Below are 17498 nucleotides of genomic sequence, written 5' to 3'. Positions count from 1 at the left end.
TAATATTATCTCCCATCCTCCATGCTCACCTATAATATCACCTTGACTATCTTCCCATCAAGAGGTAAAGGTAACTTATACCCAATAGAATGAGGTGGAAATGAAACAGTGCGATTTCCAAGAGTAGTAAGAAAAGGTGAAGAAGCTTTCTAAGCCTTGCTTGCTGGAATACTCACCCTTGAAGCCTTCAGTTGCCATGTGCTGTCCAATTCCCCTAGAGGCTGCCATGATGAGAGGAAACCCAAACTAGTCCAAGTGGAGAGACCACATGGAGAGGCTCTGAGACTACATGAAGAGAGAAAGATGCCGGGCCACCATAGTTGCTCTGTACCCTTTCTCTCCTTTACCACTCCCTCCAGTGTACCTGCTCGTTTCCTACAAACACTGGAAAGACTCTGGGACAGAAACACAAAGCCAAACCCTTCTAGAATTCCTGACCCAGGGAAATCATAAGAGACTAAGTTTGAGGTGATTCACAATGCAGCACAGACAAAAGGAACAGATCTTAGTACTAGGATTGTGGGGCTGCTATAATAAAAATCTAAAACATGTATTGGCTTTAGGAGCAAGAGGTAGAATCTAAAAGGCTCTTGAGACCATGGTGAAACCTGAAAGGATCAAGAAAAGAATTTTAGTGGAAGCCTTAAAGGGCTTAAATGAACCTGCTGTTTGAGGCCTTGAAGGGACAAAAATATTGTTGGGAGATGGAAGAACAAAACTGTTGCCTGTGGTAACATGAAAAATAGAAACTGTACCTAATTTGATGATCTAGCCAAGATTTCCTCAAAGAGGACAAAGGTGATATTTAAAAACTGAACTATCTGTTTAAGTGGTATTTAGAGGAAATGAAAATACCAGCCAGCCTTGGCTGGGTAGCTCAGCTTGTTGGAGCGTCATTCCAATACGCCAAGTTTGCAGGTTCAATCTCCAGTCAGGGCACAGCAGGAAGCAACCAATGAAGGCATAAATAAGTGGAACAACAAATTTATGTTTCTCTTTCTCTCTCAAATCAATAAATAATATGTTTTTTAAAAATAAATAAAATGCCAGGCAGGAATTCTTTTGTTTTTATTCCATTGAGGCATTTTATTTGTGCATTTATATTACATCACTAGAAAAAGAATCACAGGATTTTCCCTCTTGTGTGTTTTCATCTTGCTTCTTTATGGTCCATGATGCCTACTGAGGTTGTCAGTACAATGAAACCAAAACGACGGGATGGAAGCAGATTGTTCTGGCATTTTTATAAATCTTACAGTTGGACAGCAAAACTGGGGCTGATTACGCCACACTAGTTTAACCTGCCTGTGAGGATCACAACTTTCCCAGCTCTGTGATCATCAATAACTTCAAATTTACCAACATAAACATGCTGTATCATCACAGTTAGAAATCAGATGATGACTCTGGAGCACAGATTAATAAGAACCTGGTGCTTGCCTCTCTTTTTGGCATCACTGATACACTTGAGAGCATCAGCCGGAACATTCAAGTACATTTAAGGTATCATAGAAAGATGGTGGAAAGAGCCCAGAATGGCTTCTGGGCATGGGTCAAATCCAGAATGCAGACGTAAGATTTTTAGTTAATACCTCAAAAAGATCTAAGGTAGTACCCTGAGGAAAATAGAGTGAAGAAATAAAATGGATTGCCCGGCCAGTATACTCAGTGGTTGAGCACCAACCCATGAACCAGGAAGTTACGGTTCAATTCCCAGTCAGAACACATGCCCGGGTTGCAGGCTCAATCCCCAGTGGGGGGCTTGCAGGAGGCAGCCAAGCGATGATTCTTTTTCATCAATGATGTTTCTATCTTTCTCTCCCTCTCCCTTCCTCTCTCTGAAATAAATAAAAACATATTTTTAAAAATAAACAAATAAAATGCAATTGCTTAAAAATTACTAAAATCAAGAAGGTTGAGGTATGAGAAAACAATTCTATTCTTGTTTTAAATAGTCTAGGAACTTATAATTTGAATTTTTCAGTCCTGTGTCAATGCCTGGATATATATATCAATTTTCTGTATGTCAATACCTGGACATAAACCAGACCTTCAAACAAACCTCTAATTAGCCCCTGAAAAAGTCACATATCCAGACCACCTGACATCCATTATCCAGATCAACCAACATCTGACAAATAATTATCCTGGACCAATCCTAGGGCTAAGAATGCAGGACAGATTTTTCTCAAGAATGTACTTTTTACTATAAAATCTTTTAACTTTTCCTTCTTCTTCAAAATATTCTGGGTATTGCCTAGCTATGTGTTCTGGTTTGCAAACCCTAAAACCCTTGAATAAGTCTTTATTGTTTATTTCTAGCCAAAGCCTCCAGACTCTTTTTGAGTTCGTTCAACATACCTCATAGAAACTTTCTAACAAAAGGCTTATTCCAGATCTTAGAGAAATGTCTCATAGAAGCCCTACTGTTTAAAGAGGCAGGAAGTAAGAGTCTAGTCTAAGGATCTAAGAGACAAGAATCTAAGATGTAAGGGTGTTATCCCATCCATAGTAACCTCATAAAGACCCAAGACAGAGATAGACATGTCTCAAAGAGATCTGTGCATATGGCTTTGGTCTAATGGAGATTGTTTTAAACAGATACATGGGAAACCCACAAGTTTAAAAGGAATCATATCAGTTTACACTGAAAGGGACATAGATAGTACAAAATGAAAAGAGGCCTCTGGATCAACGATTAACAAACCAACACCCTGGGGGCCAAATCCACCTGTTCCTGTAAATAAAGTTGTATTGGAACACTCATGGTTATTCAATTGCATATTATCTATGGACATCTAGTTGAGTAATTGCAAATGTCTAATTGAGTAATTGTAAGGTGGAGGCTACAATTAGCAGAGTTGAGTAGTTGCAACAGGAACCATACAGCCCTTTATAGAAGCTGATCCCTGCCCTGGGACTTCCAACCTTTTATGGGCAAGAAGTAGGGTAAGAAGGCAACTGTTATCAACACACGCTAAGAGAAATAATAAATTGAAATATTAAATTTCAGCTGCCGTTTTAAGTCACTATTAATTATATGACTTGCTATGTAGCAACATCTAGTATAAATTATTTAATAAACTTTGGTTACTCACTCATTTTTAAGTTTACTAAGCCCCCTTTTTCTGTAAGACATTGTGATATATTTAACCTATTTTACTTTTTTGACCTAGTTGACCTAGTGACTTCTCTGTCCTAAATTGCAACAACTTTATTAATATCAAGAAAGCATGCACTGCCATCACTCATAAATTTACATCTACTTTTTAGCCACAAAGAATGCTGCCAATGACAAATACTGTACTTTTCAGATCATTCTAGAAAATATAAAAATATCTTGGAAATACTGTGGATCTTTTTTCCATTAAGTATTTCTTTACCTAAAGTTGTTCAACACCTCTCACATTAAACATATAAAATTAGAAACATAATGGACAACTGAATCCACAGAAAATCCCTACAAGTAACTCAGATCCTGATACACTATAACTGGCAGATACCTCACTTTTACTTTTTGAACAACTGGTGAAAGTTCTGGAATCAGAACCTTACCTTCTTTATACATAAATACTCAAATCCTGAACTCTATAATCAAAGACTCCACTGTAATGCCTATGTAGTTAAAAACCTATTTTATGAGACATTTAACTATAATTTGGGGAAAGACAGGAGGACTTTATGTAAGTTTGTGGGGTTTCAATAAAAAAAGAAAAGAAAGCAAAAAGAAAGGCTGTAACAACTAGAGGAAAACGAAAAAAAAGTTTTCCATTTGTTATTAACTTCTTAAAAAATATAATATTCTCAACCTGGAAATTAGTCAAAAACTGTAATTAACATATTATAAGCTGAATGGGCAGCTGAGATAATTCAAGCAATTTTCTAAAAGCATCCTACATTTTTCATATAAAACTGCACAATCTACTTAAAGCAAAACATTTTAACATTAAACCCCTATAAAACTACCCCTATGTTTTTTAAGGGGAAGAGGAGAGGAGCTCAATTTCAGCTTATAATAGCAATGACAACCTTGATGTTGGACATTTCCTACATTATGGGATTTTGGAGGATCAATGGCCCAATAAGCTGAAACCACAGTTTTCCCAAATATCCCCAATTTCTAAGAAATGTCTTAGCATCCTGATTGTGATTGTGATTAATCAGGTTAGTAATTCTAGAGGTAAAGCTCATGCTAGCGACTTTTCGTCTCTCCAGCAAGCTTCCACCACCTTACCAATACATAGTGTATTTACTGCTATTCTTCTTACCACGGTTTCTGACCTGTCAACCTGAGTGCAAGATCGTGCAATAATGCAGGTACTGTATGTCTGACACCCTTCCAATAATGAAGCAATAAGTTGTTGGAATACAACTTAATATTGGGGCGCCTGAATACTTGGTTTAAAGGATTCATCTTGAAGAAATGATTTAGATAATATCCTGTAGGGAAAATAAGCATCAAAGCATTTTGAATGTTATTTGTTATTCAGAAAAAATACCTAAAGTTAGACCTAGAATTCAGCACATGATTACTTATCATCAAAACTTCAGAATAAACTACAACACTACCTTTGCTTTTCTGACAAAGTCTTAAATTCAAGTCTTCTCTTTCATAAAAGGCCATTACGCCTTATAAGCATAAACAAATACAGGGTTAATAGGCATTTTAGTGTAAGCAAGGGTTGTTTAACAGTCAGAGGAACAGATAAGACAGAGCTAGTCACCATTACCTTGGGCTTCTTCCAGTCATCCTGAGGTAGATATCATACAGGAATGCTGGGGCCTTATGGCTTACAGCAATCCAGTAATGATATAAAAGGTGATTGGAGGTTAGATTTACATTGGGCCGTCTGAAGGCCTGTTCGAGAGGATTCCTCTTGAAAGTGGAAATTACATGGTATTCTGAGGAAGAAAAGTTGTGTAACAGCTTTGATAATAACCATGTAATGAAGTTTTGAGAAAAAAAAAAATCATGTTTTTTACAAAGCAAAATATTTTACCAAAGATGTCAGAGTTCACTCATTTAAAATACAAACTTTTCTACTCTCTAAAGTCGCTAAGAGAATATGAGTATTAGACTGTTGAACTCAAGTGGTTTTAAAACTGCCACTGTTTATGAATTTTATTTAGATGAATTTTTGCTAAAATTTATTCTTAAAAATCCTTTTAAATGTTTTACCGATGTCATTTTACAATGTCACTTTCTCTATTTCACCTCACAATAGCTTCTTTCTTTCTGTTCCTCTTTTCAGATTCTTATTATAGTACTTACTTAAAAAAGAAAAGGAAAATCATCATCCTTTGCTTATGAATAATTAAGTTGCTCAAATTAATATACATCAACACCTTAAAACAACCCAAATTAACTTCTGCCATAATTTTAGTCTATGCAATGTCAACACAATCAAATCTATAATCATCTATGTTAATACTTCAATGAAAATGTATATTGAGATATTCACTAAAAAAATAATGTTCAACTTAATTTTTAAGGAACTTTGGAACATAATGAGAGATTACAAAAAAAAAGCCTCATATTTAAAGTGTTTTAAAATTATTAAAAGAGCTTTATTTAAATAATTATCATAAAATTAAAATCTCCCTAGATTTTTCCCCCCCTCTGTGCTCTAATGGCCAATCTTTAAGTTGAAATAAAAATACCCTAGAAAAACCTTAGAATAAAGGACATAAAAGATTTGCTTTAAAATCAAAATTGATTTACAAGGATAACAAAATTTTTCAACTAAAGGTAAAATGAGACCTATTACTAAATCAATGCAATAAATATATTTTACTTTAAATTTTAAAACATAAACCAACAATTTAAAAATTATTCTATTTCAGTAGGCATTCAAGTTATACTATTCCTATTTTAGGGCAAGTAACATAGCATACACACTACCTGCTATGAATTTGTAAATTTAAATAGATTAATTAATGGAAATAATTTTGGCAAAATGTACCCATCCTACTTTCTAATTCCTTCATTTATTATTACTCTTTGGGCCACTAGCTATTTCCTGAGATATACCAACTCTTGTAGTTGGAAGTGTTATTTATTGCCTACGGACAGGCAACATCAGCACCAAGAGTGCCCATGACAGAAAAAGAAAGCTGTTTCCATGCCACAGGTACCTATAAGGGCTGCTGCAAATGGCAACAGAAAAACAGTAAGGGTCAGACAAGGGTGGGGCAGGGTGGGACTATACAGCAGGATATTCTTAAATTTGGAAAACACTATTAAGAACAAGGTAATATTGGCAGATATTCTTAAGATGGCAATTAAAATAAGACTAACTAACAGCAGTTTATTGGAACTCAGTGGCCTTAATGTCTCATGGATTATTCTGACATTAAAACTCAGAGAATATTTTAAGTTCTTTAAGATTTATTCTAACTTTCAAAAACACAAGTAAAATCATACCAACTTCACCCCAATGGAAAGGATTAGTGCTGCCTGTTGTGCAATTATACACCATGATGTTCCTTGGTCTGCAAAAACAAAGATCAAAGCAATGAAAGATAAAAAGAGGCCAAACTTGTCCAATCTAAATCTTACATGATTTCAAATAGGAAAAAGTGATGGTACCTTTGCTACATTTTTAATTATCCTTAAAAGACTTACAACTTTTTCCCCTTCCCTACTAATATTATTATTTTAAAAATACTGACTTTTTTTTTTTATATTTTTCTTCCTTGTATGAGTAGAAATGTGTTTTTAAATGTAAGAAAAATGCCCTAGCCATTTTGGCTCAGTGGATAGAGTGTTGGCCTGTGGACCAAAGGGTCCCAGGTTCAATTCTGGTCAAGAGCATGTACTTCAGGTTCCTCCCCAGTCCGGGCCCTGATTGAGGTTCGTGCAGGAGGCAACCAATGGATCGATTGATGTTTCTCTCTGTCTTTCCCTCTCTCTTCCAATGGAAAAAATACCCTCCAGTGAGGATTAACAAAATAAATGTTAAAAAAAAACAACAACAAATAATCTCAGCTCTTCCTATCTCCTTCCCATTTTCAGAAGCTCTAGTTGAAAATATTATGGACTGATTCCCTTTTACCAGAAACCATCTATTCCTATAATCATATCCCTTTTTGAAAACATAAAAAATACGGACTTCAAAAATAACAGCAGTTTATTCATTAGAAAACGAAAGTTAATGAAAAGCTCAAAGTTTAGGTGTTACCTATAATGCTACTACATTTTAAAAGGAGACTCCATGAGTTGATTAAAGCTGCTCCAGTGTGACATGTTTGATTTATATAAGCCATTCTCTGTGAATTTTCAGCTCTTTATGCCAAGTTCATACCACACTTTAGTTTGGATTCAAAAAATTATTGGTTGGGGGTGGGTTCATTGTTACTACCTAATTAACTTGCCCATCCTGTAGTTAGTACATGACAGTTCATGTTAACTCCTAATTACTGCTGACAGAACCACTTGCTATTATTGCCTGTAATAAGCCAATGTTTGCAGTTGGAAGTGATATACAGGGTGTCCCAAAAAAAATGTATACGCACTTTAACAGCTGATAGCTCAATTTTGAAAATGAAATGTATTTTAATGAACAATGCCTTCCTAATTATTCAATGTATACATTTTTAGGGACACCCTATATATTGATATGGGAATGTCAGGATTGAGGGATTAATATTAGTCAGTAGCTCTGTTTTCCCTTCTCAGTTACTATATATTTAACAAGCAACATTGTCACCTCATATACCTATTAACTCCGGAATACCAGGCTGCCGCAAGACTCGTGTTGACAACTACATCTACAGGAACAAGATCTGCAAGGGCACTGTTGGAAGCACGCATTGTTCGAAGAATTCCTTTCCCTGCCTTTGTTAAAATTAAAAACAACATCTTAAGATACATGAATCAGAGTGCATATATACATATAAAGGTATATAGAAAACTGAAGAAAATATAGAATATTAAATAAATCAAAAGATTAACTTACCGCAATAAAGAGACCACTTGGTCCATTAAAGTTATCAATCCATCCCTAATACCAAAAATAAAAAAAGTAGGAAGCTTATAAATATTATGAAGCTAGGGATTTATTACATGAAATCTGCAACTCCACACATATATTTGGTAATTTTATTCTAAAAACTAAAAATTAGACTAGATACAGGTCATGCTATTTCTCCTCGTCCTAAATAGAAGCAATCTTTCTCTGGAATTGAAAATGGCTAAGTAAAATCGTTTTCAAGGGGTTACCTACTCTTCCTTTAATTCTCTGCAAGGAGAATTGTATAAAAAGAAGTTTATACCTGTCCAATATTTTTGTTAAACAAAGCCTGTTCAAGTTTGATTTTATGCAATTTACTGATACAGTACCTTGATTAGGGGAAATGGCAAATTATCCTCAAAATTACTGAATAAAACAGAATTGTTAAAGCAACAAAAGGCATTCACTTACTACCATTATAGAAATCTAGGTTTTTCCTAAATCAATTTGTCTATTAGTTTATATCTATGTTTACTCTTACTCCAGAGATTCAGAAATACCATAATGCCTTCCTTTCCTATATTACCATAGAACTCTCTCATATCTTTCTTAGCTTGTGATCTCTATAGGGAAGAATCTACCTCTTAGAAGGCCTGCCTCCATTTGGTACTAAAAAGCAAATGAAATAAAATAAGATCCTGAATATTTTCATTTCTATCCCCTTCACTTCTGCAAGGAAAGCTAATCTATATATATATAAAACACACTCCAGAACCCCTCTAATCCCCACAGGCCAGACCAAGGGACCCCACCTGCCAGAGGGACCCCACTCACTCCGTAAACACTGGGGAGGGACCATGGGAGATTGGCTCCAGGGCATTTCTGGTCCGTCTCACCCAATCCCGGTCCACCAGCCACCTTCTAATTAATTTCCTTTCAATGTGCACAAATTTGTGCACAGGGTCACTAGTCAGTAAATAATTTTAAAAGCCAACAAATGTTGATGTGTCAAAAGTCCAAGCTCATCAATCACAAAGAAAAAATATAGGGCAAGATCTCCTTTGATGGAGATAACATCATAGTCCCGATTAAGATTTTTAACATGTTTATCTGCATTCCTAAACAAACATTAAATTAGAAATAAAAGAACCAATAAATGTGTCTCTTTCTATGAATAGAAACAGCTCTGCCATATTAAGCCATATTCAATGAATAGCATCTGCTCTTAAATCAAGCAACTGCCGATTATTTTAAATTTTTCAATTATAATTATTTAAAAGATTTCTAACAACTTACTGGAAAAGGTTCTTTCCAACTGGCACCAACAATTGATGGTCTTACAATTGCCACATTTAGTTTTGCTCCTTCTTGTTGTACAACATATTCTGCCAATGCTTTCGTGTATATGTATGTATTAGGTCTGTCTCCTATCAATTTGGGCGTGATATCATTTACTAAGCCATCATCCATCCACCTGGTAAACAAAGAAAGTATGCAGAAATGTTTTCAGATGTTTTACTATAAAATAAAATAAAAAACCTTACTCTGTATATTCAAACATATCTGTTGCTCTGACCCCAAATGATTTGACAACTCTTACTAAAAATATGCAAGTTAGTCTTCCTTTCATTATACATCAAATACAAGTCCATATATCTTATACCCAATTTCTATATCCAAAAACCTAGAGTTCTTTCATAAATCATATGGTAGGTAGCAAAGCTGATCTGAACTGATTTATAATCTTTTTTTTTTTTTTTTTTTTTTTTTAGAGAACTCAGTGTGACTATTCATTCCAAAATACATCTGGACCCATGGGTTTCAGATTAGGAACTGTATTTCAGATTAGGAATTCCGAACACTGTAACATATTACTTATACACATTTGCAATGAACACACATTTACAATTAATAGAAAAGACCTAGTAATCTCAATGTTACTGAAAACTGTATGCTCTCACTAACGAGACTAACAGAAATTAAGGTAAACAATAAAATAAAATGAATCATGTTATAAAATTCAATTAGGGCATCATTTCCATCTGCAGCTAATATTTTTGGAATCTTCTTAGTATTTTTCTGAGTTTTTTTGTGTTTGTTTGTTGTTTTTTATTCTCACAAGGGGTTATGTTTTGTTTTGTTTTTTTTTTAAAGCGGAAAGGAGAGGGGGAGAGAGAAACATTGATCAGTTGCCTCTTGTACACGTCCCAACTGGGGGGTTGACCAGGGATTGAACATGCAACCCAAGTATGTACCCTGACCAAAAATCAAACCTAAAACCCTTCAGTGCATGGGACAAAGTTCTAACCAGCTCAGCCACAATGGCCAGGAAACTTTCTCAGTGGTTTACATGCCTCTGGGATGAAGTACAATATTTTGGCTGACATTTGTATTCATCATCCAGAAATTAGTGCAGCTTGAAGATTTCCTACCATCTTCTACCCCAAACAAGCCTGTGAAGAGGTGGGATCTTAGGAATTTGGCTGTTTTTTATTTTGCTGCTCAGAAAACTTCCATTCCAGCTTCGTCCCTCTTTTGTGCTGGAATTATCCCTTCCCACTCACCCCTCCTTTTACACTTCACAGCTTTTCGGCTATAGTCCAAAAGTAGCTGAGCAAGGCCTAATATGAAGTAGAAAGTCTACTTGGGAGCTGGTTCTGTTGGTAATGTGGAAATTACAAACTCCAAGGGAGCAAAGGGGCTTTTCAATGTCATTTGCTTTCAGAAACAAGGACTTTCTATTCTCTCTAAGGCCTTGGATTTCTTCTCCCTCATAAAATAGTCTGATAAACTAATTTTTAAAAAGAAATGCCATTAAGTATGTTGCATTGTGGTTTAAAATTACTAATGAGTTCCTGCCTTGGCCAGATGGCTCAGTTAGATGGAGGGTCATCCCATACACCAAAAGGCTGTGGGTTCGATTCCTGGTCAGGGATACCTAGGTTGTGGGTTCGATCCCTGAGAGAGGCACTTATGGGAGGCAACTAATCAATTACTAAATCATTTCTCTTTCACATCGATGTTTCTCTCTTTCTCTTTCTTCCTCTCTCTCTCAAATCAGTAAAAACATATCCTCAGGTAAAGATTAAAGGGAAGTGAAAAATTACTAATGAGTTCTGGAAAAGAAAAACATTATTTGATTTTGAGTCTTATATGTTTTTAAAAATTAGTTGTGAATGGGTATAAAGTATGAATATTTTGTTTCTTTAGGGAGGACATGTTAAAAGGGTTTGAGGGTTTGGGATGAGATAAGTATTTTGCAGAGCTATCAATGTTCAAATAATTAAAAAATAAATAAGGGTATTTATTTATTTGAACAGTGGAACAATTCAATTAGCAACCTACTATGAAATTCTAAAATTCCTGCAACTTTCTCAGTGTATCTGAAGAAAAAGTCTACTCTGATAATCTGTAAAAGGAAGATTATATAGTACTAGGTGATAAGTATGGTCTTTCCCAGTCTAAATATCTGATTCCAATGTTATATACTTGTTTTCAGATACTTTTCCCTTACTGTCTATAATTCTACATATGCATAATTGTATATTCAGTGTACTGTCACATTCTAATGACAGCCATACTAACTGATAAAGAAGTATAAATTAGAGATTATCAAGATAAATTTTCTTTTGTATGTGGAAGTACTTTTAGTGCGTGAAGGGAAAAGAATACTAATAAAATTGAAGGGCAGTTGCTAATCAACTTAGAAAAACTCCAGAGTGGAGACAACTCTTGAAATATGGAAGAGATGTTACTACATTAAAAGAAAAAAACAACAAACTGGCTAAATGGAGGAGAGACTTTAGCCAGTAAAGCCTAATCACTAACGTGAATTTACAGCTGCAATCCATGAGTTATCTTAAAATTATCTGTTAGCCAGATTTCTTTGTAAGCAAGGAAAGAAGATATAAAATTAGAAGGTTACATGCTCTTTTTTTTCGGCAACTTAAGTGTTTGGATATACTAAATACTAATAAGAGAAAAAGTAAAAAGCTTCATTAACTTCCACTCAACTTTACCCAGATATTAACAACTTCTGTCTACTGACCTATGAAGAAAATGAGGTAGATATTTAGGACCATCTAAGAAACAGAGTCATAAAACAAAACCAGGGAATTACCCTAAGAATGTCTTAGTAAACTCACATGTTTATTAATTTCATCATAACCTGTCTGCTTCCCCATAGTGATTAGCAGGAAAGCTTTAAAGAAAATGACCTACATGCTTATTTTAGGAGAAAACTTGGAGAAAGAGTTAAGAACACTCTCTATAGCACTCCTGAAGGAAAAAGAATTGGACTGAGAAAGCAGGAAATAACTAAGGAGCTGAAAGTGATAGAATCTATGGGAAGAAAGATCTGAGGAGAAACAGATAAGAAAAAGGAAGTAAAAGACTACAGTAATATTATATGAGGATTAATAAATATGTGAAGATATGATGGATACTGGAAGGATTTTATAATTATAAAAGAAAAAAGATTTTTGTTTTTGTTCTGATCCTGTGTTGTTTCACCTGACAAGAAAGCACAGGCTGAACAAAGCAAATGAAATCTTGGCCATGGCATAAGCATACTTCACTTAATCCATATCCAAAATATCTACCATGTAATAGTTGTTGATAGGATCCTAGTCCTTAGAAAGATGACAAACAGTAACACTCAGAGCATCAATTAAAGGACCAAGACTCCTCTGATTCCCTAATAACTAAAGATACCTCTACAGACATACTCCATTGGTTCATAATAAAAAAGATAATCTTTTAATAAGTTAGAAACTTGCTAATGAATAGGCAGCCATTAGTCCCTATGGTTTCAGATACTTAATCACTAAGATGGATTCTCTGGAAAACAGAGGCCCTAATATCATTGATGAGTCTGTTCAAAGGCCTACTTCCAATCAACACACCTGATCAAAAGAGAAAGCTCCGCATTACAACAGTCATTTAGATATAAATCTATACAATAAAAAAAAATAGTAAATATGTAATAATTTGTTGAATAAAAAAAAAAAGATGTGTGTTTATGTGTATGTAAAGGGGTGGAGAGAGAGAAACTGAAATTGACCAAGAGATACATATAAATAAACTTGGATCCAAAGTCCAAAGGTTTAGGATCAAAGTAAATGTATATAAATTTCAAACAAACATACTCTAAAGAATCAATCAGTTTCTTGGGATCCACAGGGGGTGGATAGACTACTTCTTCAATATGCTTTCGATTGCAGTAAGCATATGCTGTTGACACATGCATGAACACTTCCAGATTCTTCATTTGTTGTGCAAGGAAAATAAGCTGTCGTGTAGCGATCACATTTAACTGAACAGCATCTCTGTAAAAGAAAAAGCAATAATAAAAAATTAGAAAGCTATGTCATTTATTTATTTGCTAAAATAAATCTTATTTCCATTAGAGAGAGATTGAGAGACAGAGGCTGTTTCTTTACAACTGATCCCTTAGCTCTGATTTTGTGTATTTTATTTCAATATGAAGTACATCCATTCTATCAGTCATGTTTAAAAATAAATATTTTCTGATTATAAAATAAATCTCACTAGAACTTTTAAATAAAAGTACAAATTAAAAAAATTTAATTACTCGGAAATAAACATAAATTATTTCTGCATCTCTGGCTTTTCAGTACCCCTGGTGGTCAGTGCATGTCATAGCGAGCAGTTGACTGGCCTTAACAAATCATTAGCATATTACTCTTTGATTGGTTGAACAGATGACCAGACACTTAGCATATTAGGCTTTTATTATATAGGACTAGTACATATTTTACAAGACACATGCAAGATCCCAAAGTGATCTATACATTCCCTTCTTGAAATTTATTAAAAATAATTCCACAAATACAAAAGTAAATATGAAGGAAAAAATCAATGAAGCATCATCTAGTAATAGCAATAGTCTAGAGAGTCCAAATATTCACTAGGAATAAAACAATTTAATAAAGTAATCATTTTATCACAATGAAAGAATATAGCCATTAAAATAATTATGACAATTATAAAATATGGAAAAACCTAGATGAATATTGAAAAAATGCATACATTATGAAATGAAGCAAGATTAAGAACAAGACTCTGGAATAAGACCTAGGTTTAAATAGTAGCTTGGCCTACCTATCAGCTAGGATTAGGTGACCTGGTAAAGTCACTCAACCATTCAGGCCTGTTTTCTCACCTGTAAATGGCAATAATGTTGGAATCTATCTAATAGGATTTGTATAAAATTAAATTAAATTAATAGCTTATAAATATTTAGCATTATTCCTAATACAGTCCCAAACAACCATTCAATAAATATTATTTAAGGTAATAAGATGGTGGGTAGTTTTTGCTTTCTGTCAAAATATTTGTTTACAGCTTGATATCTGAGGGGAAAAATATTTGAAATATTCAATACCAGTAATACTGTGATAAAACTGGAATGGTAATATATTATAGGTGACACTGTATGTGATATAACTGATCCATAAGAGACTAGGACAAAGTACTAGAAATTATAGAAATGATAGTTATTTATCTAGTTAACATAACTAAAATTAACTTAGAGAAAAAATTTGTTCTAACCCAAATTTTTCAAACAGAAAATCAAAAATCTTTAAATTTACTAAATAAACATCACATAAATTATGCTATATCAACATAGAATATCACTATACTATGAAAGTTTTAACTATTAAAAAATTAGAAATAGGGAAGTTGTTTCTATAGGTAAAATAGAAGTTCTAAGTTTACATTTTATGTAAAACAATATATGTTCAATGATAGACTGCAAGAAAATTTTTTTAAAAAATAAAAAGTTTTGAGTACTTTCTAAAATTCTTACATTTTCAGTATTTAAGAAAAAAATCTAACCTTTTTAAGGGGCCAGGATTGTCACAGAATCTGGCCCAGTGGACTGCAAAGCAGTGATTTGATGTCTATCGCATTTGCAAAAACAATGTTTTGGAAGAGGTATACAGAGGACATTCTGTTACAGGTTCCTAAGGACCGGACAACAAGTTCTGGGTCACCAGGAACAAGAAATAATTCATGAAAGGAAAAACTCGTGTGCCTTATTTTTTTTCTCTTAATTTAATAGTATCCAAGAGCCTATGAGACATATTAGAAGGAAATTTTTAAAAAGTGAACTAACTGAATTGGGGTCTTACAATCATGAGTGTATCTTTTTCTTCCTTATCTCAACTGAGGGGGGAAATCTGTTTAAATGGGAATCCGGCAGAAAAGACCTTTCACAGAGAGGGTACTATCCACTAGACTATAAGGCAATGGGCTCTTTTCTTTTGCATTTGCAAAACAATAGGTGTAAGGATAGTAATGTTTGGGGAGCAGAACACAAAGGATATTCTGTTACAGGCTCCTGAGGATGGTGACAGAGTTTCTGGGTCACTGAAAATAAGGAATAACTTGAGAGAGGAAACACTTCTGCCTTTCTACCCCTCCCCCGCCCATCTGTACCTGAGAGCCCAAACCTGAAGGCATTTTGTGTCAACATAAGTAACTCTTAGTATCACTGCCAGGCTAGTAACCTCACTCTATTTTACCACCATCCAATTTCTACTCCATTGAAATTCAGGCCAAGACCCTGACATGTTAGATCAGAAAGCATTTACTAGTAAACAAAAATAATGTTGTCATTATATATTGGTTATCTGGAGTCATAAATGCATACTAAATAAGAGTGACTTTGAAGTAGGCGTGGGGGGAATGAACAAATCTTTGTATTTATGGTCCATTATGAATATATATATAGACATAGAAACCAATTCTTTTAAAAAAAAAAATTTGAGCTTCCAGTCAATTTTCTTGTTCACCTGTCTTCTACAGATAAGTTGGGTTGTTCAAAACCTCTGCTGATAATACTCTTAAGACTGTAAACCAAAGATCTCGCACTTGGCATGACAGACACCTGAGAGCTTATTAAAAAATGCAGATTGCGCCCAGCCAGGTGTAGCTCGGCGATTGAGCAATGAGGAACCAAGAGGTCACTGGTTTGATTCCAAGTCAGGGTATATGCCTGTGTTGTGGGCTCTATCCCCTACTGGAGATGAACAGGAGGCAGCCAGCCTTTGATGATTCTCTCTCATCATTGATGCTTCTCTCTCTCTCCCCCCCTCTCCCTTCCTCTCTAAAATCAAATTTTTTTGTAAAATGCAGACCTCATACTCTAACACTTGTTAATATCTGAAGTAAAGCCTGTGCAACTGTATTTTAAATAAGTTCCCCTCGCTTTAGCCGGTTTGGCTCATGGATAAAGCGTCTGCCTGCGTTCCAGGTTCAATTCTGGTCAAGGGCATGTACTTTGGTTGCAGGCTCTTCCCTGGCCTAGGCCCTGGTGGGGGTTCATGCAGGAATCAACCAATCCATGTGTCTTTCCCTCTCTGTCTTTCCTTCTCTCTTCCATTCTCTCTGAAAAATCAATGGAAAAAAATGTCCTCGGATGAGGATAAAATCAATCAATAAATAAACTCCCCTTGTCCCTACTTCTGAGAAAATACTATCTAGATGAGACCTCACTATTGTTGATTTTTAAAAACTTAATGAAGCTATATATAAACACAGATGTCTAGGGACCAATGAATCAGTCTTAGGGTAGTGGACCCAGATACCTATCATTTAAATCACATCCAAGGCTCTTGCTAAAAATGAGGAGTCCTGGGTATTATCCCAAAATTAGAGGATCTAAAGTTGGCGTGTACAGTAAAAAACTGTGCCTTTTAACACATCTTCCAAAAGTTCTTAAAATTCTGAATACATTCTAAAGTTTAAGAATCAATACCCTTAGATGCAAGTTTCTTGATCTTTTCTAACAATCAATCTCTACTTCCACTTCTTTCTGAACACCTATTACAACCCTTAATGTATACTTTTCAGTAACTCCTAATTTTCTATCTATATTATGGTTCTTTAAGCATATTCTTACTCCTATATTAGATTGGATGGACTTTGCAAATAGGATCTGTGGGCAATTTATCTTGTCCCCCAAAATATTGAGTACAATATGCCATATTTTATTTGTGGGTTAACTTAAAATGTGGTTATAAAGAGCAACTGTTTTGTAAGTAGTTATTATATGCCAACCTACAATGTTTTAGAATGTCTGGCCTAAATCTAATGTTGTAATATCATCATTAAAAATACTTCATAGAAAATGATGATTTCAATGATGAGGCGCTTTGGTCAGCAAACCTACCTGCCTTGACAAGCAAGAAAAGAACAATAAATTTTCTTATTCACCTATCTACCCCATCCTCTATGTTATCTCTAGTAGAAGAAGAAAGAATACTAATGAAAATATTTCCCTTCCATTAATGGTAGCCTTGCTTACTCCCAGGGAACAGAAAGAAAGAAAGACGGTACCCTGAAAGTACTGCACTTTGATGAGTTTCACCCCAACTAATGTTGCCTGTTCAATGAGGATTATACATACGACAATTACCTAGTATTTATGTACTTTTTCTTGAAAATATTTTCTTACAGCTGTGTGAACTCTCTCTTTTGGTTATGAAAAAAGTAAAAAATAATAAAAGCTAGAACTGT

General features: G+C 34.6%; 1 protein-coding gene and 1 pseudogene across 1 annotated transcript in view; both read right to left on the bottom strand.

The window, feature by feature from the left end:
- FAR1 (fatty acyl-CoA reductase 1) overlaps positions 1–17498 on the bottom strand; it is a 68839-nt gene that overhangs the window by 13250 nt on the left and 38091 nt on the right. Inside the window, exons 5-10 of the mRNA XM_028159798.2 lie at positions 13100–13279; positions 9249–9426; positions 7959–8003; positions 7719–7837; positions 6425–6492; positions 4731–4902 (exon numbers count right to left, since the gene is read on the bottom strand). Coding sequence (XP_028015599.2) covers positions 4731–4902; positions 6425–6492; positions 7719–7837; positions 7959–8003; positions 9249–9426; positions 13100–13279 — 762 coding nt within the window. The remainder of the gene's footprint in view (positions 1–4730; positions 4903–6424; positions 6493–7718; positions 7838–7958; positions 8004–9248; positions 9427–13099; positions 13280–17498) is intronic.
- Positions 1112–1498, bottom strand: LOC103294669 (40S ribosomal protein S15a-like; annotated as a pseudogene).

Source organism: Eptesicus fuscus, chromosome 13 (assembly GCF_027574615.1).
Source record: "Eptesicus fuscus isolate TK198812 chromosome 13, DD_ASM_mEF_20220401, whole genome shotgun sequence".
Lineage (NCBI taxonomy): Eukaryota > Metazoa > Chordata > Mammalia > Chiroptera > Vespertilionidae > Eptesicus > Eptesicus fuscus.
This window is presented reverse-complemented; position numbering and strand designations above follow the sequence as displayed.